This window comes from Stegostoma tigrinum, chromosome 5 (assembly GCF_030684315.1).
Source record: "Stegostoma tigrinum isolate sSteTig4 chromosome 5, sSteTig4.hap1, whole genome shotgun sequence".
Taxonomy (NCBI): Eukaryota; Metazoa; Chordata; class Chondrichthyes; order Orectolobiformes; family Stegostomatidae; genus Stegostoma; species Stegostoma tigrinum.
The window spans coordinates 125,279,532-125,298,374 of record NC_081358.1 but is presented as its reverse complement, the minus strand read 5'-3'; the positions used below and the strand labels follow the sequence as shown (position 1 = coordinate 125,298,374).

Genomic DNA, 18,843 nt, shown 5'->3' with positions numbered 1-18,843 from the left:
GGCTCAGCTGGTGGCTCACGAGTTTAGCCAGCACACATATATCCCTATTTAAATTTCATTCACTGGGCCGTACTGGTGGCATCAGCATTTGGTGTCCATCCCTTATTGACATTTGAGCTGGCTAGCGTGCTGGGTCATTTCAGGAGTCAGTTAACGGGACCTAAGAGCTAGGAGTAGGAGCGGACCATTCGGCCCCTCGAGCCTGCTCCACCATTGACCATAATCACGTCTGACCTCATCTCAGCCTCAAATCTACTTTCCTGCTCACCCCCACTCACCATAACCCGTTACTAATTTAAAAATCTGTCCCCTTTTAAAATGTGTTTCCTGTCCCTGCGCTCTGTGGAAGCAAAATTCCACAGATTCATGACCCTTTGAGAGAAATTATTTCTCCTCATCTGTTTTGAATCTGTCCCGCCTTATCCTAAAGTGACAACCTGTTGTTCTAGACTGCCCCTTGAGGAAAAATCCTTCCTACGTTTAAATTCCCAGCCTAAATCTCCATGTCTGTCTGCCTCTTCCAGCCCCTCAACAGATCCTTTTAAAACACTCTTCATTCTACTGCTCAAGGGCAATAATTGCTGGCTATTCTGATGACACTATTGCCCAAGATTGAATAACCAAAATTACGCAGACACAAACATTTGTCTGAAGGCTGTTCGTTTAATTGTCAGACCAGGTTCCAGAGCCCTCAAGTAGCAGCTCGCCCTCGGGTGTATTGAGAAGGAGCTTGGCCGGTTAGGTAGGCCGTAGTGTTCGCTCACCAGGCATTTGTCCGTTCATCTGGTTCTGCATGTGCGACGTAGGGGGCCCTCCTCCTCCACCACTGACCATCCCGTCTGTGCCCATACTGTGCCCGGGAGGGAGCTGGTTCATTCCCCCTGGTCCCATCGGCATGGACTGCGAGGGAGGCTGAAACACAACGGAGAGCTATTATCACAATGGAAAACAATATGCGGTCTGTTCCGCCTTAGTCCTCACCTCCACAACTCAGACTTGCAACCACATGAGAATTAGCGTTATTGTCACATGTACTCAAAAGGGTGCACAGGCCATCTTAAGTACAAAGGTCCCTAGATACTGCTTCTTCAGGTATAGTAGTTAGAAATGTTGCAAAGCGAAAAGTCCAGCATTGCAGGTTTGAGGAATAAATCATAAAATGGAGAGAAAAAAGTTCAGATCAACAGTCTTCCAACTCTGTACTCTTTCATTCATCAGACGGGGTATTGAGTACAAGAGTTGGCAGGTCATATTACAGCTGTATCGAACTTTGGTTCAACCACATTTAGAGTACTACGTACAGTTCTGGTCACCACATTACCAAAAGGATGTGGATGCTTTGGAGAAGGTGCAGCGGAGGTTCACCAGGATGTTGCCTGGTATGGAGGGTGCTAGCTATGAACAGAGGTTGAGTGGATTAGGATTATTTACATTAGAAAGGCGGAGGTTGAGGGGGGATCCTGATTGAGGTCAACAAAATCATGAGGGGTATAGACAGGGTGGATAGCAAGAAGCTCTTTCCCCCCAGACTGGGGGGCACAATTACTAGGGGTCACAATTTCAAGGTGAGAGGGGAAAGGTTTAAGGGAGATATGCGTGGAAAGTTCTTTATGCAGAGGGTGATGGGTGCCTGGAACGTGTTGCCAGTGGAGGTGGTAGAGGGGGGCACGATAGCATCATTTAAGATGTATCTAGACAGATACATGAATGGGCAGGGAGCAGAGGGATAGAGATCCTCGGAAAATAAGCGACAGGTTTAGGTAGAGGATCTGGATTGACACAGGCTTGGAGGGCCGAAGGGCCTGTTCCTATGCTGTAGGTTTCTTTGTTCTTTAACTCAGTTGATGGTGGTAGCTAGCCTACAGACTGTGCCTGGCTTCACCTCAGTGTTCACAAGGCCGGAAGATTGCTCTGGAATCACCTCAAGGTAAGAAGTCACTTTGACAATGTTTATCTTCGCCAGGCAACTGCTTCAGATATGTAACACTGACCCAACTGTCACAATGTCTTCTCGTGCAGTGGCAGTGTCCCTACCTCTGAGCCAGGAAACTCAGGTTCAAGTTCCATAAACATCTGAGTGAGGTGATTAGGAAACATTAATAATGGTTTATTCAGGAGGATGTGGAGGAGAGATTAGGGGAACAGTCCAGAAGAACATTAAACACAGGAGCTGCAGTAGGCCATTCAGCCCATTAAGACTGCTCAATACAAATGATAAACTCCACTAGAGTCCTCAACTCCACTTGCTCTGTGCTCCTACTACCCCCAGCACCTAACTTCCTTGTTGATCAAACTCCATCTGTGTCAGTCTTGAAATTATTCAGTATCACAGCCTTTACTGCTTCCTGCGGAAGGGAGCTTCACAGAATAATGGCTCACAAACAGCGAGAAAATTCCTCAACTCATCTTCAGTGGGAGGCCCTTCGTTTTATAATTGTGGCTGTATTTTCCCTCACAAGAGGAAACAGTCTCTCAGCATCCACCCTGTCGCTTCCTCTCAGATTGCGAGAATGTTCCCCAGATTCATTGTAACGATGAGGGATCTGCCTTATGAAGAGAGAGAGTGTAGTTTTGGCCAATACTCTCTGGAGTTTAGGAGAATGAGAGGAGATCTAATTGAGGTCTACAAAATGCTAAAGGGGCTTGACATTTTAGATGTAGAGAGGATGTTTCCCCTTGTGGGGCAATGCAGAACAAATGGTCATTGTTTTAGGACAAGGTGGGGAGCAGATTTAAAACAGAGATGAGGGGGAACTACTTCTCTCAAAGGGTCATGAATCTGTGGAATTTGCTTCCCCAGTACGTGGCAGATGCCAGGACATTGTATAAATGTTAAGAAGGAGATAGACAGATGTTTAATTTGAAGGGTTACGGAGAGGGGGCAGGCAAGTAGAGTTGAGGCTGAGGCTATTATTTTGTATTGTATTATGCCATTATCGCTTTAAATGGTGGAACAGGCTGGAGGGGCTAAATGGCCTGCTCCTGCTCCTAGCTCTTATGTTCTCATGTTCAATAAGTTCACCTCTCACCCCTCTAAACTCCAGCAGATACAAACCCAGGCTCATGGTGCATTCTTGTTAAGAAGGTGAAGGAGAGATTTAGTTGAGTTTACGAAGACCAGAAGATTTCACTTATTCAGAAGAAGCCTCCCTGGCTGTGGGAGAAGGGGCTGCAGAGAGGAGACAGAGTCCAAAACAAGGGGGTGGAAGCTAAATATTCCAGCCAGTCCATTCAGGAGTGATAACAGGAAGCAATGCCCAACACAGTGTTGGGAGGGCTGGCTCAGTGTTGGTGTTAAACAGGAATACACCTCCTGCTCATCCTGGCTCCCCCCAACAAAAATGATATTTGAAGCCACAAAATGAGGCCAATGGGATTGATTTAAACTCCAAAGTTACAGATTCGCACCTGCGTTCATTGCATTCAGAGTCAAAACCTTAACTCTGCTTTTCCCTCCACACATTAGCTGCTTGGATACAGAATTGGCTGGCCAACAGAAGACAGCGAGTGGTAGTAGAAGGAAAATATTCTGCCTGGAAGTCAGTGGTGAGTGGGGTTCCACAGGGCTCTGTCCTTGGGCCTCTACTGTTTGTAATTTTTATTAATGACTTGGATGAGGGGATTGAAGGATGGGTCAGCAAGTTTGCAGATGACACAAAGGTTGGAGGTGTCATTGACAGTATAGAGGGCTGTTGTAGGCTGCAGCGGGACATTGACAGGATGCAGAGATGGGCTGAGAGGTGGCAGATGGAGTTCAACCTGGATAAATGCGAGGTGATGCATTTTGGAAGGTCGAATTTGAAAGCTGAGTACAGGATTAAGGATAGGATTCTTGGCAGCGTGGAGGAACAGAGGGATCTTGGTGTGCAGATACATAGATCCCTTAAAATGGCCACCCAAGTGGACAGGGTTGTTAAGAAAGCATATGGTGTTTTGGCTTTCATTAACAGGGGGATTGAGTTTAAGAGTCGTGAGATCTTGTTGCAGCTCTATAAAACTTTGGTTAGACCGCACTTGGAATACTGCGTCCAGTTCTTGTCGCCGTATTATAGGAAAGATGTGGATGCTTTGGAGAGGGTTCAGAGGAGGTTTACCAGGATGCTGCCTGGACTGGAGGGCTTATCTTATGAAGAGAGGTTGACTGAGCTCGGTCTCTTTTCTTTGGAGAAAAGGAGGAGGAGAGGGGACCTCATTGAGGTATACAAGATAATGAGAGGCATAGATAGAGTTGATAGCCAGAGACTATTTCCCAGGGCAGAAATGGCTAGCACGAGGGGTCATAGTTTTAAGCTGGTTGGTGGAAAGTATAGAGGGGATGTCAGAAGCAGGTTCTTTACGCAGAGAGTTGAGAGAGCATGGAATGCGTTGCCAGCAGCAGTTGTGGAAGCAAGGTCATTGGGGTCATTTAAGAGACTGCTGGACATGTATATGGTCACAGAAATTTGAGGGTGCATACATGAGGATCAATGGTCGGCACAACATTGTGGGCTGAAGGGCCTGTTCTGTGCTGTACTGTTCTATGTTCTATGTTCTATCTATGTTCTATTTGCTGCATTTCTCCAGCACCTTGGGCTAGGTTCAATATCTCCTGCTGTGTTTTGGCTCTACATCACTCAGTGTATCTACCCTGTCAATCCACTTCAGAATTTTGATTCGTCTAATGAGATCATCTTTCATTCTTCTAAACTCCATGAAATACAATTTATATTAACAAAATCACTCAGCACATAGACAACCCTCACTCATGGCAAGGACCAAATCAGTGAACATTCACCAAATTACAGAAAGCAATTAATAAACATGTAGAACGGGCAGAGAGTTGGCAAATTAATGTCAATGCACACTGTTACAAATGTTTGAAGACAGAAATGATTAACTCCAAATTGCTGTTTCCACCGTTTCTGGTTTCTGAAAGGATTACAACACCTGCATTTCAGAGGTTCTGGAAGCTGAAGAGACAGTAAGAACTGCTGATGCTTGAGTCAGAGGTAACACAGTGTGGAGCTGTAGGAACACAGCAGGCCAACCAGCATCAGGGAAGCAGGAAAGCTGACGTCTGGGTCGGGAGCCGTCTTCAGAAATTCAGAAGGGTCCTGACCCGAAATGTCAACTTTCCCGCTCCTCTGATGTTGCCTGGTCTGCTGTGTTCATCCAGCTCCACACTGTGTGTTATCTCTGGAAGGTGAATGTTGTCTTACAAATTTCTATTGAAAAAGAATACTTACAGCTGGTAAGAGAGACTGCATGTTCTGATTGGAATCTGCTATTGTCGCCAGATAGACCAAATTTCTGTGAAGCATTTGCTGGTACCTACAGGAGGAAAGGAAGCAGCTTTATCAAAAGAATCGTGAACAAAGAATTAATTTCTGGTTCACTTAAAGCTCTGAATTATCCCTGGACTTTGCTGAACACATATGCAGACATGAACAAGTCCCTGTTAAGGCATCACTACAGCTATGGGCACTGAGTCAGAGTCATAAAGCATGGAAACAGGCCCTTCGGCCCAAACTGGTCCATGCTAACCGCGATGCCCACTCAGTTAGTTGCAACAGCCCGCATTTGGTCCATATTCCTCTAAACCCTTCCCATCCATGTACCTACCCGAAGTTGTGCTCTCCAGAGATACAGTTCAGCATGGATTTACCACCAAGTCAAAAATGTTGCCTTTCAGGTGACCAGTAAAAACATGCAACCCTCCCCTCTTCACTTTTCAAGTGGCTGCATACATTTCCATGGCCTCCATTTTGAAGAGACTTTAACCAATAGTATACCAACAAGAGGAGGCCATTTGGCCCCTCGAGCCTGCTTCACCATTCAATCAGATGATGGCTGACCCGATTGTACCTCACCTCTACATTCCTGTGTATCTCCCAATAAACTTTTGGTGGAGCAGCTGATGATAGTCATTTTTAAAAACCTTTGCTTGTGGCAGCTTGCTTGTACAAATGGAAGGCCACGTTTGTTACATCACAACAGTAACTGTGCGTCAAACCTTCCTCGTTATGTGCAAACTTATTGGGCATGAAGCAGGATTGCATCTAAGTGCCAGTTGATAGTTTCCGCATCGCAAGCTGGTTACCATAGCTAAGCCAAACCCTGCCACCTGATGTCACATTTCCCAGGAGATACCAGCAACCCAGGAGGAGGCCATTCAGCTCATCAGTTGGTGCTGGCTCTCCGACAGAACGGTCCGGTTGGTCCAACTTCTTCAGCTCTTTTGAATGTTATCCCTTGAAGTATTTATCCAAATCCCTTATGAAAGAAAGCTATCAGATAAGGAAAGATATTACGTGTTTGAAGGCAGTTCAAAGATGGTTTACTAGGAAGAACCCTGATTGGAGAGATTGTCTTATGAGCAAAGACAAAACAAGTTGAGACTCTACTCACCGGAGGTTAGGAGAATGGGAGGTGTTCTCAAAGCATATCGGATTCTTAAGGAGCTTGACATGTTAAATGCCGAGAGGGTGGTTCCCTCTCGGGAGAGTCTAGGACCAGAGGGCGCAGTCTCAGAATAAAAGGGGCACGATTTAAGACTGAGATGAGGAGGAATGCCTTCACTCAGGGGGTTGAGAGTCTGTGCAAATCCTTGTCACAGAGAGTTGTGTGGACAGAGTCCTCATGTATATTTAAGGCTGAGATCAATAGAATCAGTCAGAGAATCGGGGAATGGGCAGGTAAGTGGTTGTGAGGAATATTGGATCAGCCACAATCCTATTGAGTGGCAGCGCATGCTCAAGGGGCTGAATGGCCTACTCCTATTTCTTGTGGTCTTATGAAAATTATTATAAACTCTGCTTCTACTGCCCTGTCAAGGCAATATATTCCAGGTCATTGCATCAAAATAATTGTTTTCAACCTCCCATCACCCTGTTTTTGACGAGCAACCAACCCTCCTGTTATTGGAAATGGCTAGTGGTCCTCAGACTCCATGCAAACCCTTTGAATGTCTTTATTAAAACTCTCCGAAGCCAGCCCATCTACCTGCATTGTTACAGCCACACCGGGATACAGCAGCTACCCGCTTCAACTTAGGGCCCCTCAAAATCCATCCGTATTCCCAACATTCCAGATCTTACAAACAGGCTGCTGTGTGGAGCTTTGAATGTGTATCATTCTACACAGAATGTCGGTGTCATTGGTTAGCCCACGACTAATCACCCTGAGGAAGATGATGGTGAATTCAAGATGGCAGCTCAACTGAATCACTCACTGGCTAGACAATTTCAGAGAGCAGTTAAAGAGTTAACTCCATTATTCTGGGTCTGGAGTCAGGTGTAGGCCAGACCAGGTTCGGATGGCGTACCTTCCCTCCCTAGTGGGCAGCAGTGAACCAGATGGGTTTTGATGTTGACTGACAATGGTTTCATGGCTATTAGACTAGCTTTTTGAAGTGAATTCAAAATTCACCATCTGCTGTGATGAGATTCGAACACAGAATATTACAGCCTGGGGTTCTGGATCCCAAAACCAATGCAATACACTCCTCGGAGATAATGGGAACTGCAGATGCTGGAAATTCCAAGATAATAAAATGTGAGGCTGGATGAACACAGCAGGCCAAGCAGCATCTCAGGAGCACAAAAGCTGACGTTTCGGGCCTAGACCCTTCTCTAGGCCCGAAACGTCAGCTTTTGTGCTCCTGAGATGCTGCTTGGCCTGCTGTGTTCATCCAGCCTCACATTTTATTATCAATACACTCCTCGTATTGTTTTCAGTACCTGGACTTCCAAAACCAATGTCAATGCATTGGCGCACCCCATCACCAATGTCGGTTGGCAGGTATGGAACCTCAGAGGGACATCCGAATGACTGCCCAGCTAAGAGAGGTCACAAAGCAGGGCCATCACCATACACTGACCCAGACTGCACAGGGGATTGGGTGGGGTACTGTCAGTGTTCACTGTCATTAGCTTTGAGCGGTGACTTGGTTGCACCGAACCTGAGCACTGCAAAAACAGCGGCATGTTGCTGAAGCTTTCTGTCTTGCACTCATCAGGACCAACGCAAGAATGCCAAATTTCAAACCATCACTACAATTCATACTGCAGGGAAGAAGGGATGTTGAACAGGAGTAAACAGCATAATTGTCAGAAGGATGTTCCCGATGACCGGGGAGTTCAGAACCAGTGGGATACAGTCTGAGGATGCAGGGTCAACCGTTTAGGACTGACAGGAGGAGAAATGTTTTCACCCAGAGACTGGGAGCCTGTGGAATTCCCTCTGACAGAAACTGGTTGAGGCCAAAACATTGAATGTTTTCAAGAAGGCGTTAGATATAATTCTGAGGGCTAAAGGGATCAATGGGTATGGAGAGAAAGTATGATCAGCCATGGAGTAGTTTTAAAAGGACCGAATGGCCTACTTCTGTTCCTATTTTCAACGCTTCTATGAAAGTTGGCAAAGTAATTGTGATCGGTTAATGCCGTTGCTATGGAGAAAACAGAGGCAAACTATAGGTTTCTCAAGCTACTGGCCAATTCAAAAATGGAGCAAGGCCTTTTATTTTTCCCCTTTATTCATTCACAAGATGAGGGTGCACTGACCAGGCAGCATTTATTGCCCATCCCTAATTGCCCAGGGGGCAGTTAAGAATCAACCACATTGCTGTGGGTCTGGAGTCACATGTAGGCCAGACCAGGTAAGGGTGGCACTTGCCTTCCCTAAAGGACATTAGTGAACCAGATCAGTTTTAACCGACAATTGGCAATGGATTCACGGTCATCATTAGAACCTTAATTCCAGATATTTTTATTGAATTCAAATTCCACCATCTGCTGTGGCAGGATTCAAACCCAGGTCCCCAGGATATTATCTGGGGATCGGGATTAACGGTCCAATGATAATACCAGTGGGCCATCACCTCCCCTGAACCTATCCCAGCAACTGTGCAAATGAAAGTAATAGTTACATGCAGTCTTGTCTCCCTGATGGCTATCAGGCCATACAAAGCTCTGAAGAGGAGACACACCTGACTGGAAACATTAACTCGGTTTGTCTCTCCACAGAAGCTGCCAGACCTGCTGAGTTTCTCCAGCAATTTCTGTTTTTAAAAACAAATTTATCTGGACCAACAATTTATCGGCTTGGTTATGAATGCCACATGCAGTCAGATAGGGGGCCTCAAGCACGTCTCTTTTACCATTTTTGCAATCTCTAGCCTCATTTCTTGCCGCATCCTCGACTTGTAACCTCTCTCCCTTCCCACAGTGATCATTGGTGAAAACTTTGCCCAGTTCTATTAGATTTACCACACAATCCCTTCCAGTTCCCACACCCCAATCATTCAGCTTCGGGGAAGGGGATTATCTACGTCACAATAGAACAGCAGTTCTTTTAAACAAGTTTTTAACCTATATTTTCACTCTGCTCCAAACACTTCAGCATCCCATACCATTCAAATCTGAAGCAATGACCTTGAAGCACAACAGCAAGTGACAACTGAACTTTAATGGCATGCTGGTGTTAATAATACAGCAGGTCCACAGTTAAAAAAACTCAACAACACACACCCGGAAACAAGGAACACAGCTGATGAAATATTTTAATACTATAAATGTGTAAAAAGTGACAGGGCTGATTGGAAGAGATCACAAAATACAAATTCAGTGAGAAGTGAAAGGAAAAGAAAAACAAACTTCAAGCACAAAGCAAGAAGGAAAACTACCGAAGTCTGAGAATGCAAGGTTGCATTCTGCTACAGGGCACACTGGTAACCTTCCAGAAAATCATTAATCTGTAACATGCAGAAAATAAAAGGGCGGCACGGTGGCTCAGTGGTTAGCACTGCAGCCTCACAGCGCCAGGGACCCGGGTTCAATCCCAGCCTCGGGTGACCGTGTGGAGTTTGCACATTCTCCCCGTGTCCGCGTGGGCTTTCCTCAGGGTGCTCCGGTTTCCTCCCACAGTCCAATGACGGGCAAGTTAGATGGATTGGCCATGCCTACACAGGGATGTGCAGGAAAGGTGAGCTAGCTATGGGAAATAGAGCTACAGGAGTGGGCTACGGGGGGTGAGTCTGGCTGGGAAGCTGTTCAGAGGGTCAGTGTAGGCTCGGCGGGATGAGTTTGTAGGGATTCTATGATAAAACAGAATGTGGGGTGGCACGATGGGGGTTGGAGATGGGGGAGACAACTTCTCTGACAGTATCATTACAACCCCTTCCTGGCCGGTATCTCAGGCTTTTATCTTAATTCATTCAAGGGTGTTGCAAAGCCCACATTTACAACTCACCCTCCATTTAAGTGGCTTGCTTGGTCTTTTCGGAGAGTGGCTGAGAGTCGACCACCTTGCTGTGGGTCTGGAGTCACACTGATCGAGGAAACATGGCAGCATTTTCACTACGTTCATGGTCACCAGCACTGAGACTGGCTTTTAAAAGCCAGATGGTTTGAATCAATTGAATTTAATTAAATCTGCCAGTCATTTCAATCAGGATTGTGGAGAAAAAAAAAAGACTTCTGGGTTCCCAGTTCAGCATACATAAGACATAGAGAAGTAGGCCATTCGGCCAGTCGAATCTGCTCCACCATTCAGCGAGATCGCAGCAGATCTGATAATCCTCAAATCCACTTTCCTGCCTTTGCCCCATAACCCTCTATTCCCCTCACTGATAAAAAATCTGTCTGTCTCAGCCTTGAATATATTTAATGGCCCAGGCCTCTGCAATAAAGAAATCCACAGACTCACTCTTCTCAGAGAAGAAATTCCTCATTTCTGTCCTAAATATGCGACTCCTTACTCCGAGATTATGTTGTCTGGTCCTTGCTAAAGTTTCCAAGAACAGAGAGTTGCAAATCACTACCACAATTAAATAGCGAAAGGAAGTGATGGAGAGGTTGGGTTGAGAGAGGTTGGAGACTGAAGTGTAAAAAGATTGTCAAACGTGTTCTTAAAATTCACAGAGTACCGCATTAAAAGCTGGTTAACAGAATCAGGGTGTATGGAGGATCCATATCCAACTGGATAAAAATACACTGCGCGCAAGGACAGAAAGCTGTGATTTATGGTATTCGACTGTTTTGTGGACTGGAGGGTGTCAGACAGTGCTATTTCCAAAGGATCAGTACAAGGTCAGATGCTTTTTGTAATTGATGTCAACAATCTTAGAAGGCAGAGCAAAATGCCAAACTTCTCTGATACCACCAAAGTTGGAGAAACGGCAAATAGTGGGGATGAAATGTAGTGTCAGCACCAGGCTGGCACAGAAGTGGCAGGTGGCATTCATTGGGTGTGAGGTGAGGCATTGGCCAGAAGGGTTGGGCAAAGATAACATTGTCTGCATGGCACAGTCAGAGTACACAGGGAGAGGGCCCATGCCTATTGGGCTTTGAGATGGGCAGAATGCTTTGATCGAGAGTAGCCAGCAAAGTACATGCCTAACAAGCAGAAGCACAAAACACAAAAGTAGGGAAAACACAGAGTACTTTTAGAATGTCCTGGTTTAGTCCCAGCTGGAGGACTGTGTCCCTTTCTGACCACCATACTCAGGAAGGATGTGGTAATGTTCAAGGTGGTGAGAAGGAGAATGGTTCCACGGACAAGGGATTTTTATGGCAGAGTTAGGTTGGAGTCTTGAAGGTTGTTCTCCTTAGAAGCATGGATACACAAAATAGGAGCAGGAGTAGGCCATTCAGTCCATCAAACATGATAATCTATCTCTATGCCATACTCCTGTGCTCTCCCCATGTTCCATGACACCTTCAGCCTCTACAAATCTATTTCTTTCTCAAACACACTCAATGACAGGAGATCCACAGCCTCCTGTGTTAGAGAGTTCCACATGTTCTCCACCTTCAGTGAAGATTTATCTCTTCACCTCAGTCCAAACTGGCTTACCATGTATCCTGAGATTATCACTCAGGTTCTGAACTTCTTGCTGCAAAGGATGTTAAGGGGAGATTTGATCGATGTGGACCATATTATGATGGGTTCAGATTTGAATATTTATATTCACTCAAAATGAGTACATCGCAGGCTGGGCTAGCACTTATTGCCCATCCAGGGTTGCCCTTGAGAAGGTGGTGGTGAGCTTCTTCAGTATGCGAGGAGTTATATATGGTGCTGAATGTCGTACAATTATTGGCGAACATCCCCATTTCTGACCTTATGGTGGACAGAAGATCATTGATGAAGCAGCTGAACGTGGTTGGGCCTAGGACAGTGCCCTGAGGAACTTCTGTAGTGATGTCCTGGAGCAGAGATGATTAACCTCCAACAACCACGACCATTTCCCTATGCGTTAGGTATGACTCCAACCAACGGTTTGTCCCTGATACCCATTGACTCCAGTTTTTCTCGGCCTCCTTGATGTCACACTCAATGTCAAATGCAGCCTTGATGTCAAGGGCTGTCATTCTCACCTCACCTCTGGAATTCAGCTCTGTTGTCCATGCTTGAATGAAGGCTGGAATGAGGTCAGGAGCTGACTGGCGCTGTCCACCATACCTTGTGCAGTTGTAGCAAGCCCTCTCTGCCTTTATACATCATTCCTTTGGCAAAAATGCCAAAATTCCATTTGTCTCCTCTGGAGTCATACAAAGGTAGATTTTTTTCAAAAATGTTTACGCACAAACATTGGCAGGAACTTATTTGAAGGCCTCAGAGGAATACAATCCTGGACAATACAGTACTCCCTCAGGACTGGCACAATGGAGTGAGAGCCTCTGTTTTCATGTATGAATTATAAAGGATATACGTGCAGACCATTTAGAAATACATATGATCAAGTAAAGTCAGCCTGGCTTCATGAAGGGAAACTCATACCCAACAAGTTTACTACAATTCTTTCAGGAGGTAATGAGCAGGATAGTTAAAGGGGAACAGGTAGACATAATATATTTGAATTTCTAAAAGATATTTGACAAGGTACCACAAATCAGGCTTCAAATAACAGCAGCATTGCATTTTGTTTCCAACTGCAAGACCTTCCACAGACCGTGCAATAGCATGACTTCTGGAAGGGGAGGCCCATGCCACAATAGTTATGTGCAGAATCACAAGGCGCGCGCGCGTGTGTGTGTGTCTGCGTGCAAGCACGTGCATGTAGCCACACAGCTTCGAGGGGATGTTGGGTACGAGCCCATGGCACGGCAGGTAGTATATTCGCATATATAGAGCAATAACAAACGAATCAAAGACAGAGGTGGGATAATGAGTGCATTGTCAGGATGGCAACCTTCCCTTGCTGCTAGCTGTTCTGAGGCCTCATGAGGAACACGTAAAACTCTTGTCATTCCTTTTTCTTGCTATTAATTCCTGTGTTTTAGCTTTTTCCTTGTTCTATTACATCATGACTGACAGCTTAGCAGTTATCTACAGTACCAAGTTGTTGCTGCAAGAAAGTCCTTCAAATTCAGACTGAGGACCAGCCTGAGGTTTCATCAACTATAAACCATGTACTGATGAATAGGACTTCGGTGTTAAACGTAGGAAGTAGTCAATTATAACACGGAGGCAGAAATGTTCACATGGTAACTTCAGTAGAAGCACTCCTATTAAGTATTTTACATTTTTACCGTTTCTGGTTTCCCATTAATTAGTGCAATGTGAGTTTCCAATCTAGAATGAGTTAGATAAACCTCTGTGTCACAGGGGCCAATGCTAGAGTCATAACTCTTTAGAATATATAATTAATCATTAGTATGAGTAAAGTAAATGTCTTGTGGCCAAGTTTCTGGATGATACAAAAATAGGTCAGGAGGCAAGTCATACAAAAGCCTGCAGAGAGATATGGAGAAGTTAAGTCAGAGGACAAAACTTGGCAGTTGGATTATAAATGTGAGAAAATGTGAGGTCGTGGACTTTGGCAGGAAGAAGAGGGGAGCTAAATATTATTGAAATGGATGAAGACTGCAGAAAGCTATGGGTCAGAGGGATTTGAGAGTCCTTATGCATAAATCGCAGAAATTCAGCAGGTAGTAAGGAAAGCAAGTCAGATACAATACAAGGCACTTATCAGACCACAACTGGAATTCTGTGATCAGTTTGGCCCCCTTATCAAAGAGAAACTATGCTGCCATTGGTTTCAAAGATTACTAGGTTACGACTAGGTATGGATGGACTGTCTTATGAGGAGAAGTTGAACAGCTTGGGCCTGTACTCACTAGAGTTTACAAGTCTGAGAGGGGACTTACTGAAACATACTCAATTCTGTAAGTAGTGATTTATAAACTTTTCACAGTAGTCATTTGAACACATTTAATAATAGAGCTAATTCACTTCTTAGAGGACATGATAAAGTAGATACGTAAAGATTATTTCCTCCTGTGGGAGAGTCTAGGACCAGGATCTCGGAAGAAGGGGTCATACATTTAAAACAGAAATGAGGAGGTATTTCTTCTCTCAGAGGGGGATGAGCCTGTGGAATTGTTTACCGCAGAGGGACTGTCACGGCTGGGTCAGGGGTTACAAAAGAGTTATTCCCACACCATCTGAGATCACCATGAAGGTCCTATCATTTTGACCTTGTCCCCTCAGGTGAAACACACCACCAGTTATTTCTCTATAAGGAGAGAGCAGCATTGATCCAGCTGTAACAGCCCTCCCTGTTCTGACTGATGGAAGGACAGCTCAGCATTAAGTGCCAAGTCCTGGCAGATTACACATGCCATGATGCCTAAAGCAACAGCAATCACTTATTTTTTGACTGGGTTTACATCAACACATCCTTCGGTCAATCACAGAACAGGTCTCAAACCTGTCAGAGTCTGGAAATTTGCCAGAGGCAAGAACATGTATACAAACAAGGAAGAATTAACCTGCATTCATATAGCAGCTTTCCATTACCTCAAGACATCCCAAAATGCTGTACAGCTGAAACATGGAACATAGGGGCAGGAATAGGCCACTCGGCCCTTTAAGCCTGCTCCGTCTTTCAATCTGGCTGACCATCCATCTCAGTTCCCTGTTCCTGCTTTCTCCCCCATACCCTTTGATCTCTTTAGCCCAAAGAACTTAACTAACTCCCTCCAAAGATGATCTCTGGGAAAGTGGGAGCTACAAATGTTGGATCAACCATTGAAGGAGCAGGCTTGAGAAACCAAATGGTCTTCTCTTGTTCCTATTTCTTACAGTCTTCTGAAAACATTCAATGTTTTGGCCTCAATCATCTTCTGTGGCAGAGAATTCCACAGGCTCCCCACTCTCTGGGTGAAGACATTTCTCCTCATCTCAGTTCTGCATGGCCCACCCTGTATCTGTAGACTGTGAGCCCCTAGTTCTAGGCTCATTGGTCATGAAACACTCTGCTAAATGTGGGGAGCATTGTAATGCAATGTAATGTAGCTGCAATGTAGGGAACAGGGAATCCATTTTTCTTTTTACACAGCAAGATCCCACTGACAACAATGCAACTTGTGGGGGGGAAAAAAAAGTGATGTTAATAAGGAACAAAAGACATGGCCATGACACCATGACACCAGTGAGAAATTCCCAATTATTCTTCCACATCACACCAGGGGACCTTTCACTTCCAGCTGAAAATGTAGCAGTCACCCTGATATTACTCAGCCCCATCCAAATACCGGCCCCTCCAACAGGTGGCACTGCCACAGTAGTATGCCAGGGCTGGGGGTGGGGGGGGGGGGGGGGGGGGGGGAGAGGGGGGGAGGGGGGGGGAGGGGGGGGGTGCGTGGTGGCTGGCGAGGGAGCTCTGTCAGCCTGGGCCGGGGTCTCCATATTGGGACCCACCATCTTTCTAAGTCAGCATGAACACAGCACTGTAAGTGACACCTTCCCACAGGCTGTCTAATACAACAACTGTTTCTAATATTAGACCCAAGAGCTGGAACACTAATCATTCTCCTTAACTGTGGTAAAATTTCCATTCAGTATGTGTGGCACTAGCTGTGGAATTCTGTATGTTTGGAGCCCTGCTCGGCCTATCAAGATTACAACATTTTGTCTCCAAGGAAACATACAGTCACCAGAAGGATTTCTCAAGAGTTAAGGTTATAGAGTTACCCAGTGGGACAGATCCTAAACAAACACTGTTAAAAGGGAAATACTAGCTATTTTTCACCTTGCCCTTATCAGGACCTATGCAAGACTGCCAAGTTTTAACCCATGACAACAATGTTGACCGCAGGAGAGAAGTAAAGCCATGAGCCCACACTCAGAAATGGGCTCTCTGAAATACTCGCTCAAGGGCAACCGGGGACAGGCAGCAAACGCTGACATTGGCAGTGATGCCCACATCCCACAAACGAACTAAAAAACATCTGTCATTGTACATCAACATGCACAAATACTTCTTAAAAATTTAGCACATACACAGCGGACTGAGTGGACTCCTTCTGAGCTGGAAACTTTGCATGATTCTATTTCTGCCAAGATAAGGAAGGGAGTAGGGGCCGGAGAAGGTGGCAGAGATAGGGAGGGGAACGGGGGCCGGAGGTGGTGCCAGAGATAGGGACGGGAATGGAGGCCGGAGGTGGTGGCAGAGATAGGGAGGGGAACGGGGGCCGGAGGTGGTGCCACAGATAGGGAGGGGAACGGGGGCCGGAGGTGGTGCCACAGATAGGGAGGGGAACGGGGGCCGGAGGTGGTGCCACAGATAGGGAGGGGAACGGGGGCCGGAGGTGGTGCCACAGATAGGGAGGGGAACGGGGGCCGGAGGTGGTGCCAGAGATAGGGAGGGGAACGGGGGCCGGAGGTGGTGCCAGAGATAGGGACGGGAATGGGGGCCGGAGGTGGTGCCAGAGATAGGGAGGGGAATGGGGGCCTGAGGTGGTGGCAGAGATAGGGAGGGGAATGGGGGCCGGAGGTGGTGCCAGAGATAGGGACGGGAATGGGGGCCGGAGGTGGTGCCAGAGATAGGGAGGGGAATGGGGGCCTGAGGTGGTGGCAGAGATAGGGAGGGGAATGGGGGCCGGAGGAGGTGCCGGAGATAGGGAGGGGAATGGGGGCCTGAGGTGGTGGCAGAGATAGGGACGGGAATGGGGGCCGGCTTCATTTTCGCGAGGAGAGCGAGAGAGCCACACAGGAGGCTGTCGGGAAGGTAACTTTTTTTTTAACCACTTTAAAAAGCTTACCTCGAGCAGGAGCAGTCTTCATTTATTCGGCAGCGGCTGAACCCGAGACACTACACGTGTAGCGTCTCCCTCCCGCCCTCCTCCTCCAACCAAAAAAAAAAGACTCGGTGGTGTGTAGATAAGATAAGGCTTTTTCTGTTTCACGTTTCTTTATATATATCGTGTGATTGCCAAAAACCTTTTGGTTCCTTTTTCATTTATCTAAGTTAAGTTTAATAATGTCAGGAGATCTCACACCCGTGTTGTGCTCCTCTTGCTCAATGTGGGAGCTCAGGAACAGGGCTGATGTCCCCACGTGCAGGAAGTGTGTCCAGCTGCAGCTCTTGTTAGACTGCATGACGGCTCTGGAGCTGCGGATGGACTCACTTTGGAGCATACGCGATGCGGAGGGAGTCGTGGATAGCACGCTTAGCAAGTTGGTCACACCGCAGATTAGGATTGCTGAGGGAGAAAGGGAATGGGTGACCAAAGGGCAGAGAAAGAGCAGGAAGGCAGTGCAGGTATCCCCTGCGGTCATCTCCCTCCAAAACAGGTATTCCGTTTTGGATACTGTTGGGGGAGATGGCTCACCAGGGGAAGGCAGCAGTGGCCAGGTTCATGGCACCATGGCTGGCTCTGCTGTACAGAAGGGCGGGAAAAAGAGTGGAAGGGCGATAGTCATTGGGGATTCAATTGTAAGAGAAGTAGATAGGCGGTTCTGCGGCTGAAAACGGGACTCCCGAATGGTATGTTGCCTCCCAGGTGCACGTGTCAGGGATGTCTCCGATCGGCTGCAGAACATTCTGAAGGGGGAGGGCGAACAGCCAGCTGTCGTGGTGCATACAGGCACCAATGATAGAGGCAGAAAACGGGATGAGGTCCTACAAGCAGAATTTAGGGAGTTAAGAGCCAAGTTAAAAAGTAGGACCTCAAAGGTAGTAATCTCAGGATTGCTACCAGTGCCACGTGCTAGTCAGTGCAGAAATGAAAGAATAGCCAGGAAGAATACGTGGCTTGAGAGATGGTGTAGGAGGGAGGGGTTCAGATTTTTGGGACATTGGAACCAGTTCTGGGGAAGGTGGGACTATTACAAATTGGACGGTCTACACCTGAGCTGGACTGGAACCAATGTCCTTGGGGGTGCTTTTGCTAATGCTGTGCGGGAGGGTTTAAACTAATGTGGCAGGGGGATGGGAACCAAATATTGGACAGAAAAGAGGTAGAAATGAAAGCCTGTAGGGAACTAGAAAATGGAGTCAGTGTGACTAAAGGGAATAGTAGTCGGGGAGCAGATGATGAGCACAAAGGGACAGGTGGTCTGAGGTGCATTTGTTTTAATGCGAGAAGTGTAGTAGACAAGGCAGATGAGCTTAGGGCTTGGATCGGTACCTGGAGGTATGATGTTATTACTATTACTGAGACTTGGTTGAGGGAAGGGCATGACTGGAAACTAGTTGTCCCAGGATATTGCTGCTTCAGGCGGGATAGAGAGGGAGGTAAAAGGGGTGGAGGAGTTGCAGTACTGGTCAATGACGATATCACAGCCGCACTGAAGGAGGGCTCCTTGGAGGACTCAAGCAGTGAGGCAATATGGGTAGAACTCAGAAATAGGAAGGATGCAGTAACAATGTTGGGGCTGTACTACAGGCCTCCCAACAGTGAGCGTGAGATAGAGGTACAAATATGTAAACAGATAATGGAAAGGTGTAGGAGCAACAGGGTGGTGGTGATGGGAGATTTTAATATTCCCAACATTGACGGGGATTCACTCAGTGTTAGGGGTCAAGATGAAGCAGAATTTGTAAGGGGTGTCCAGGACAGTTTTCTAGTGCAG

At 46.5% G+C, this 18,843-nt stretch overlaps 1 protein-coding gene across 4 annotated transcripts in view; it reads right to left on the bottom strand.

Annotated features, from left to right (window-relative positions):
- ss18 (SS18 subunit of BAF chromatin remodeling complex) overlaps positions 1-18,843 on the bottom strand; it is a 74,419-nt gene that overhangs the window by 40,185 nt on the left and 15,391 nt on the right. For all 4 annotated transcript variants that reach the window (XM_048528663.2, XM_048528664.2, XM_048528662.2 and 1 more), the window contains exons 3-4: positions 5,226-5,310; positions 765-912 (exon numbers count right to left, since the gene is read on the bottom strand). In XM_048528663.2, coding sequence (XP_048384620.1) covers positions 765-912; positions 5,226-5,310 — 233 coding nt within the window. The remainder of the gene's footprint in view (positions 1-764; positions 913-5,225; positions 5,311-18,843) is intronic.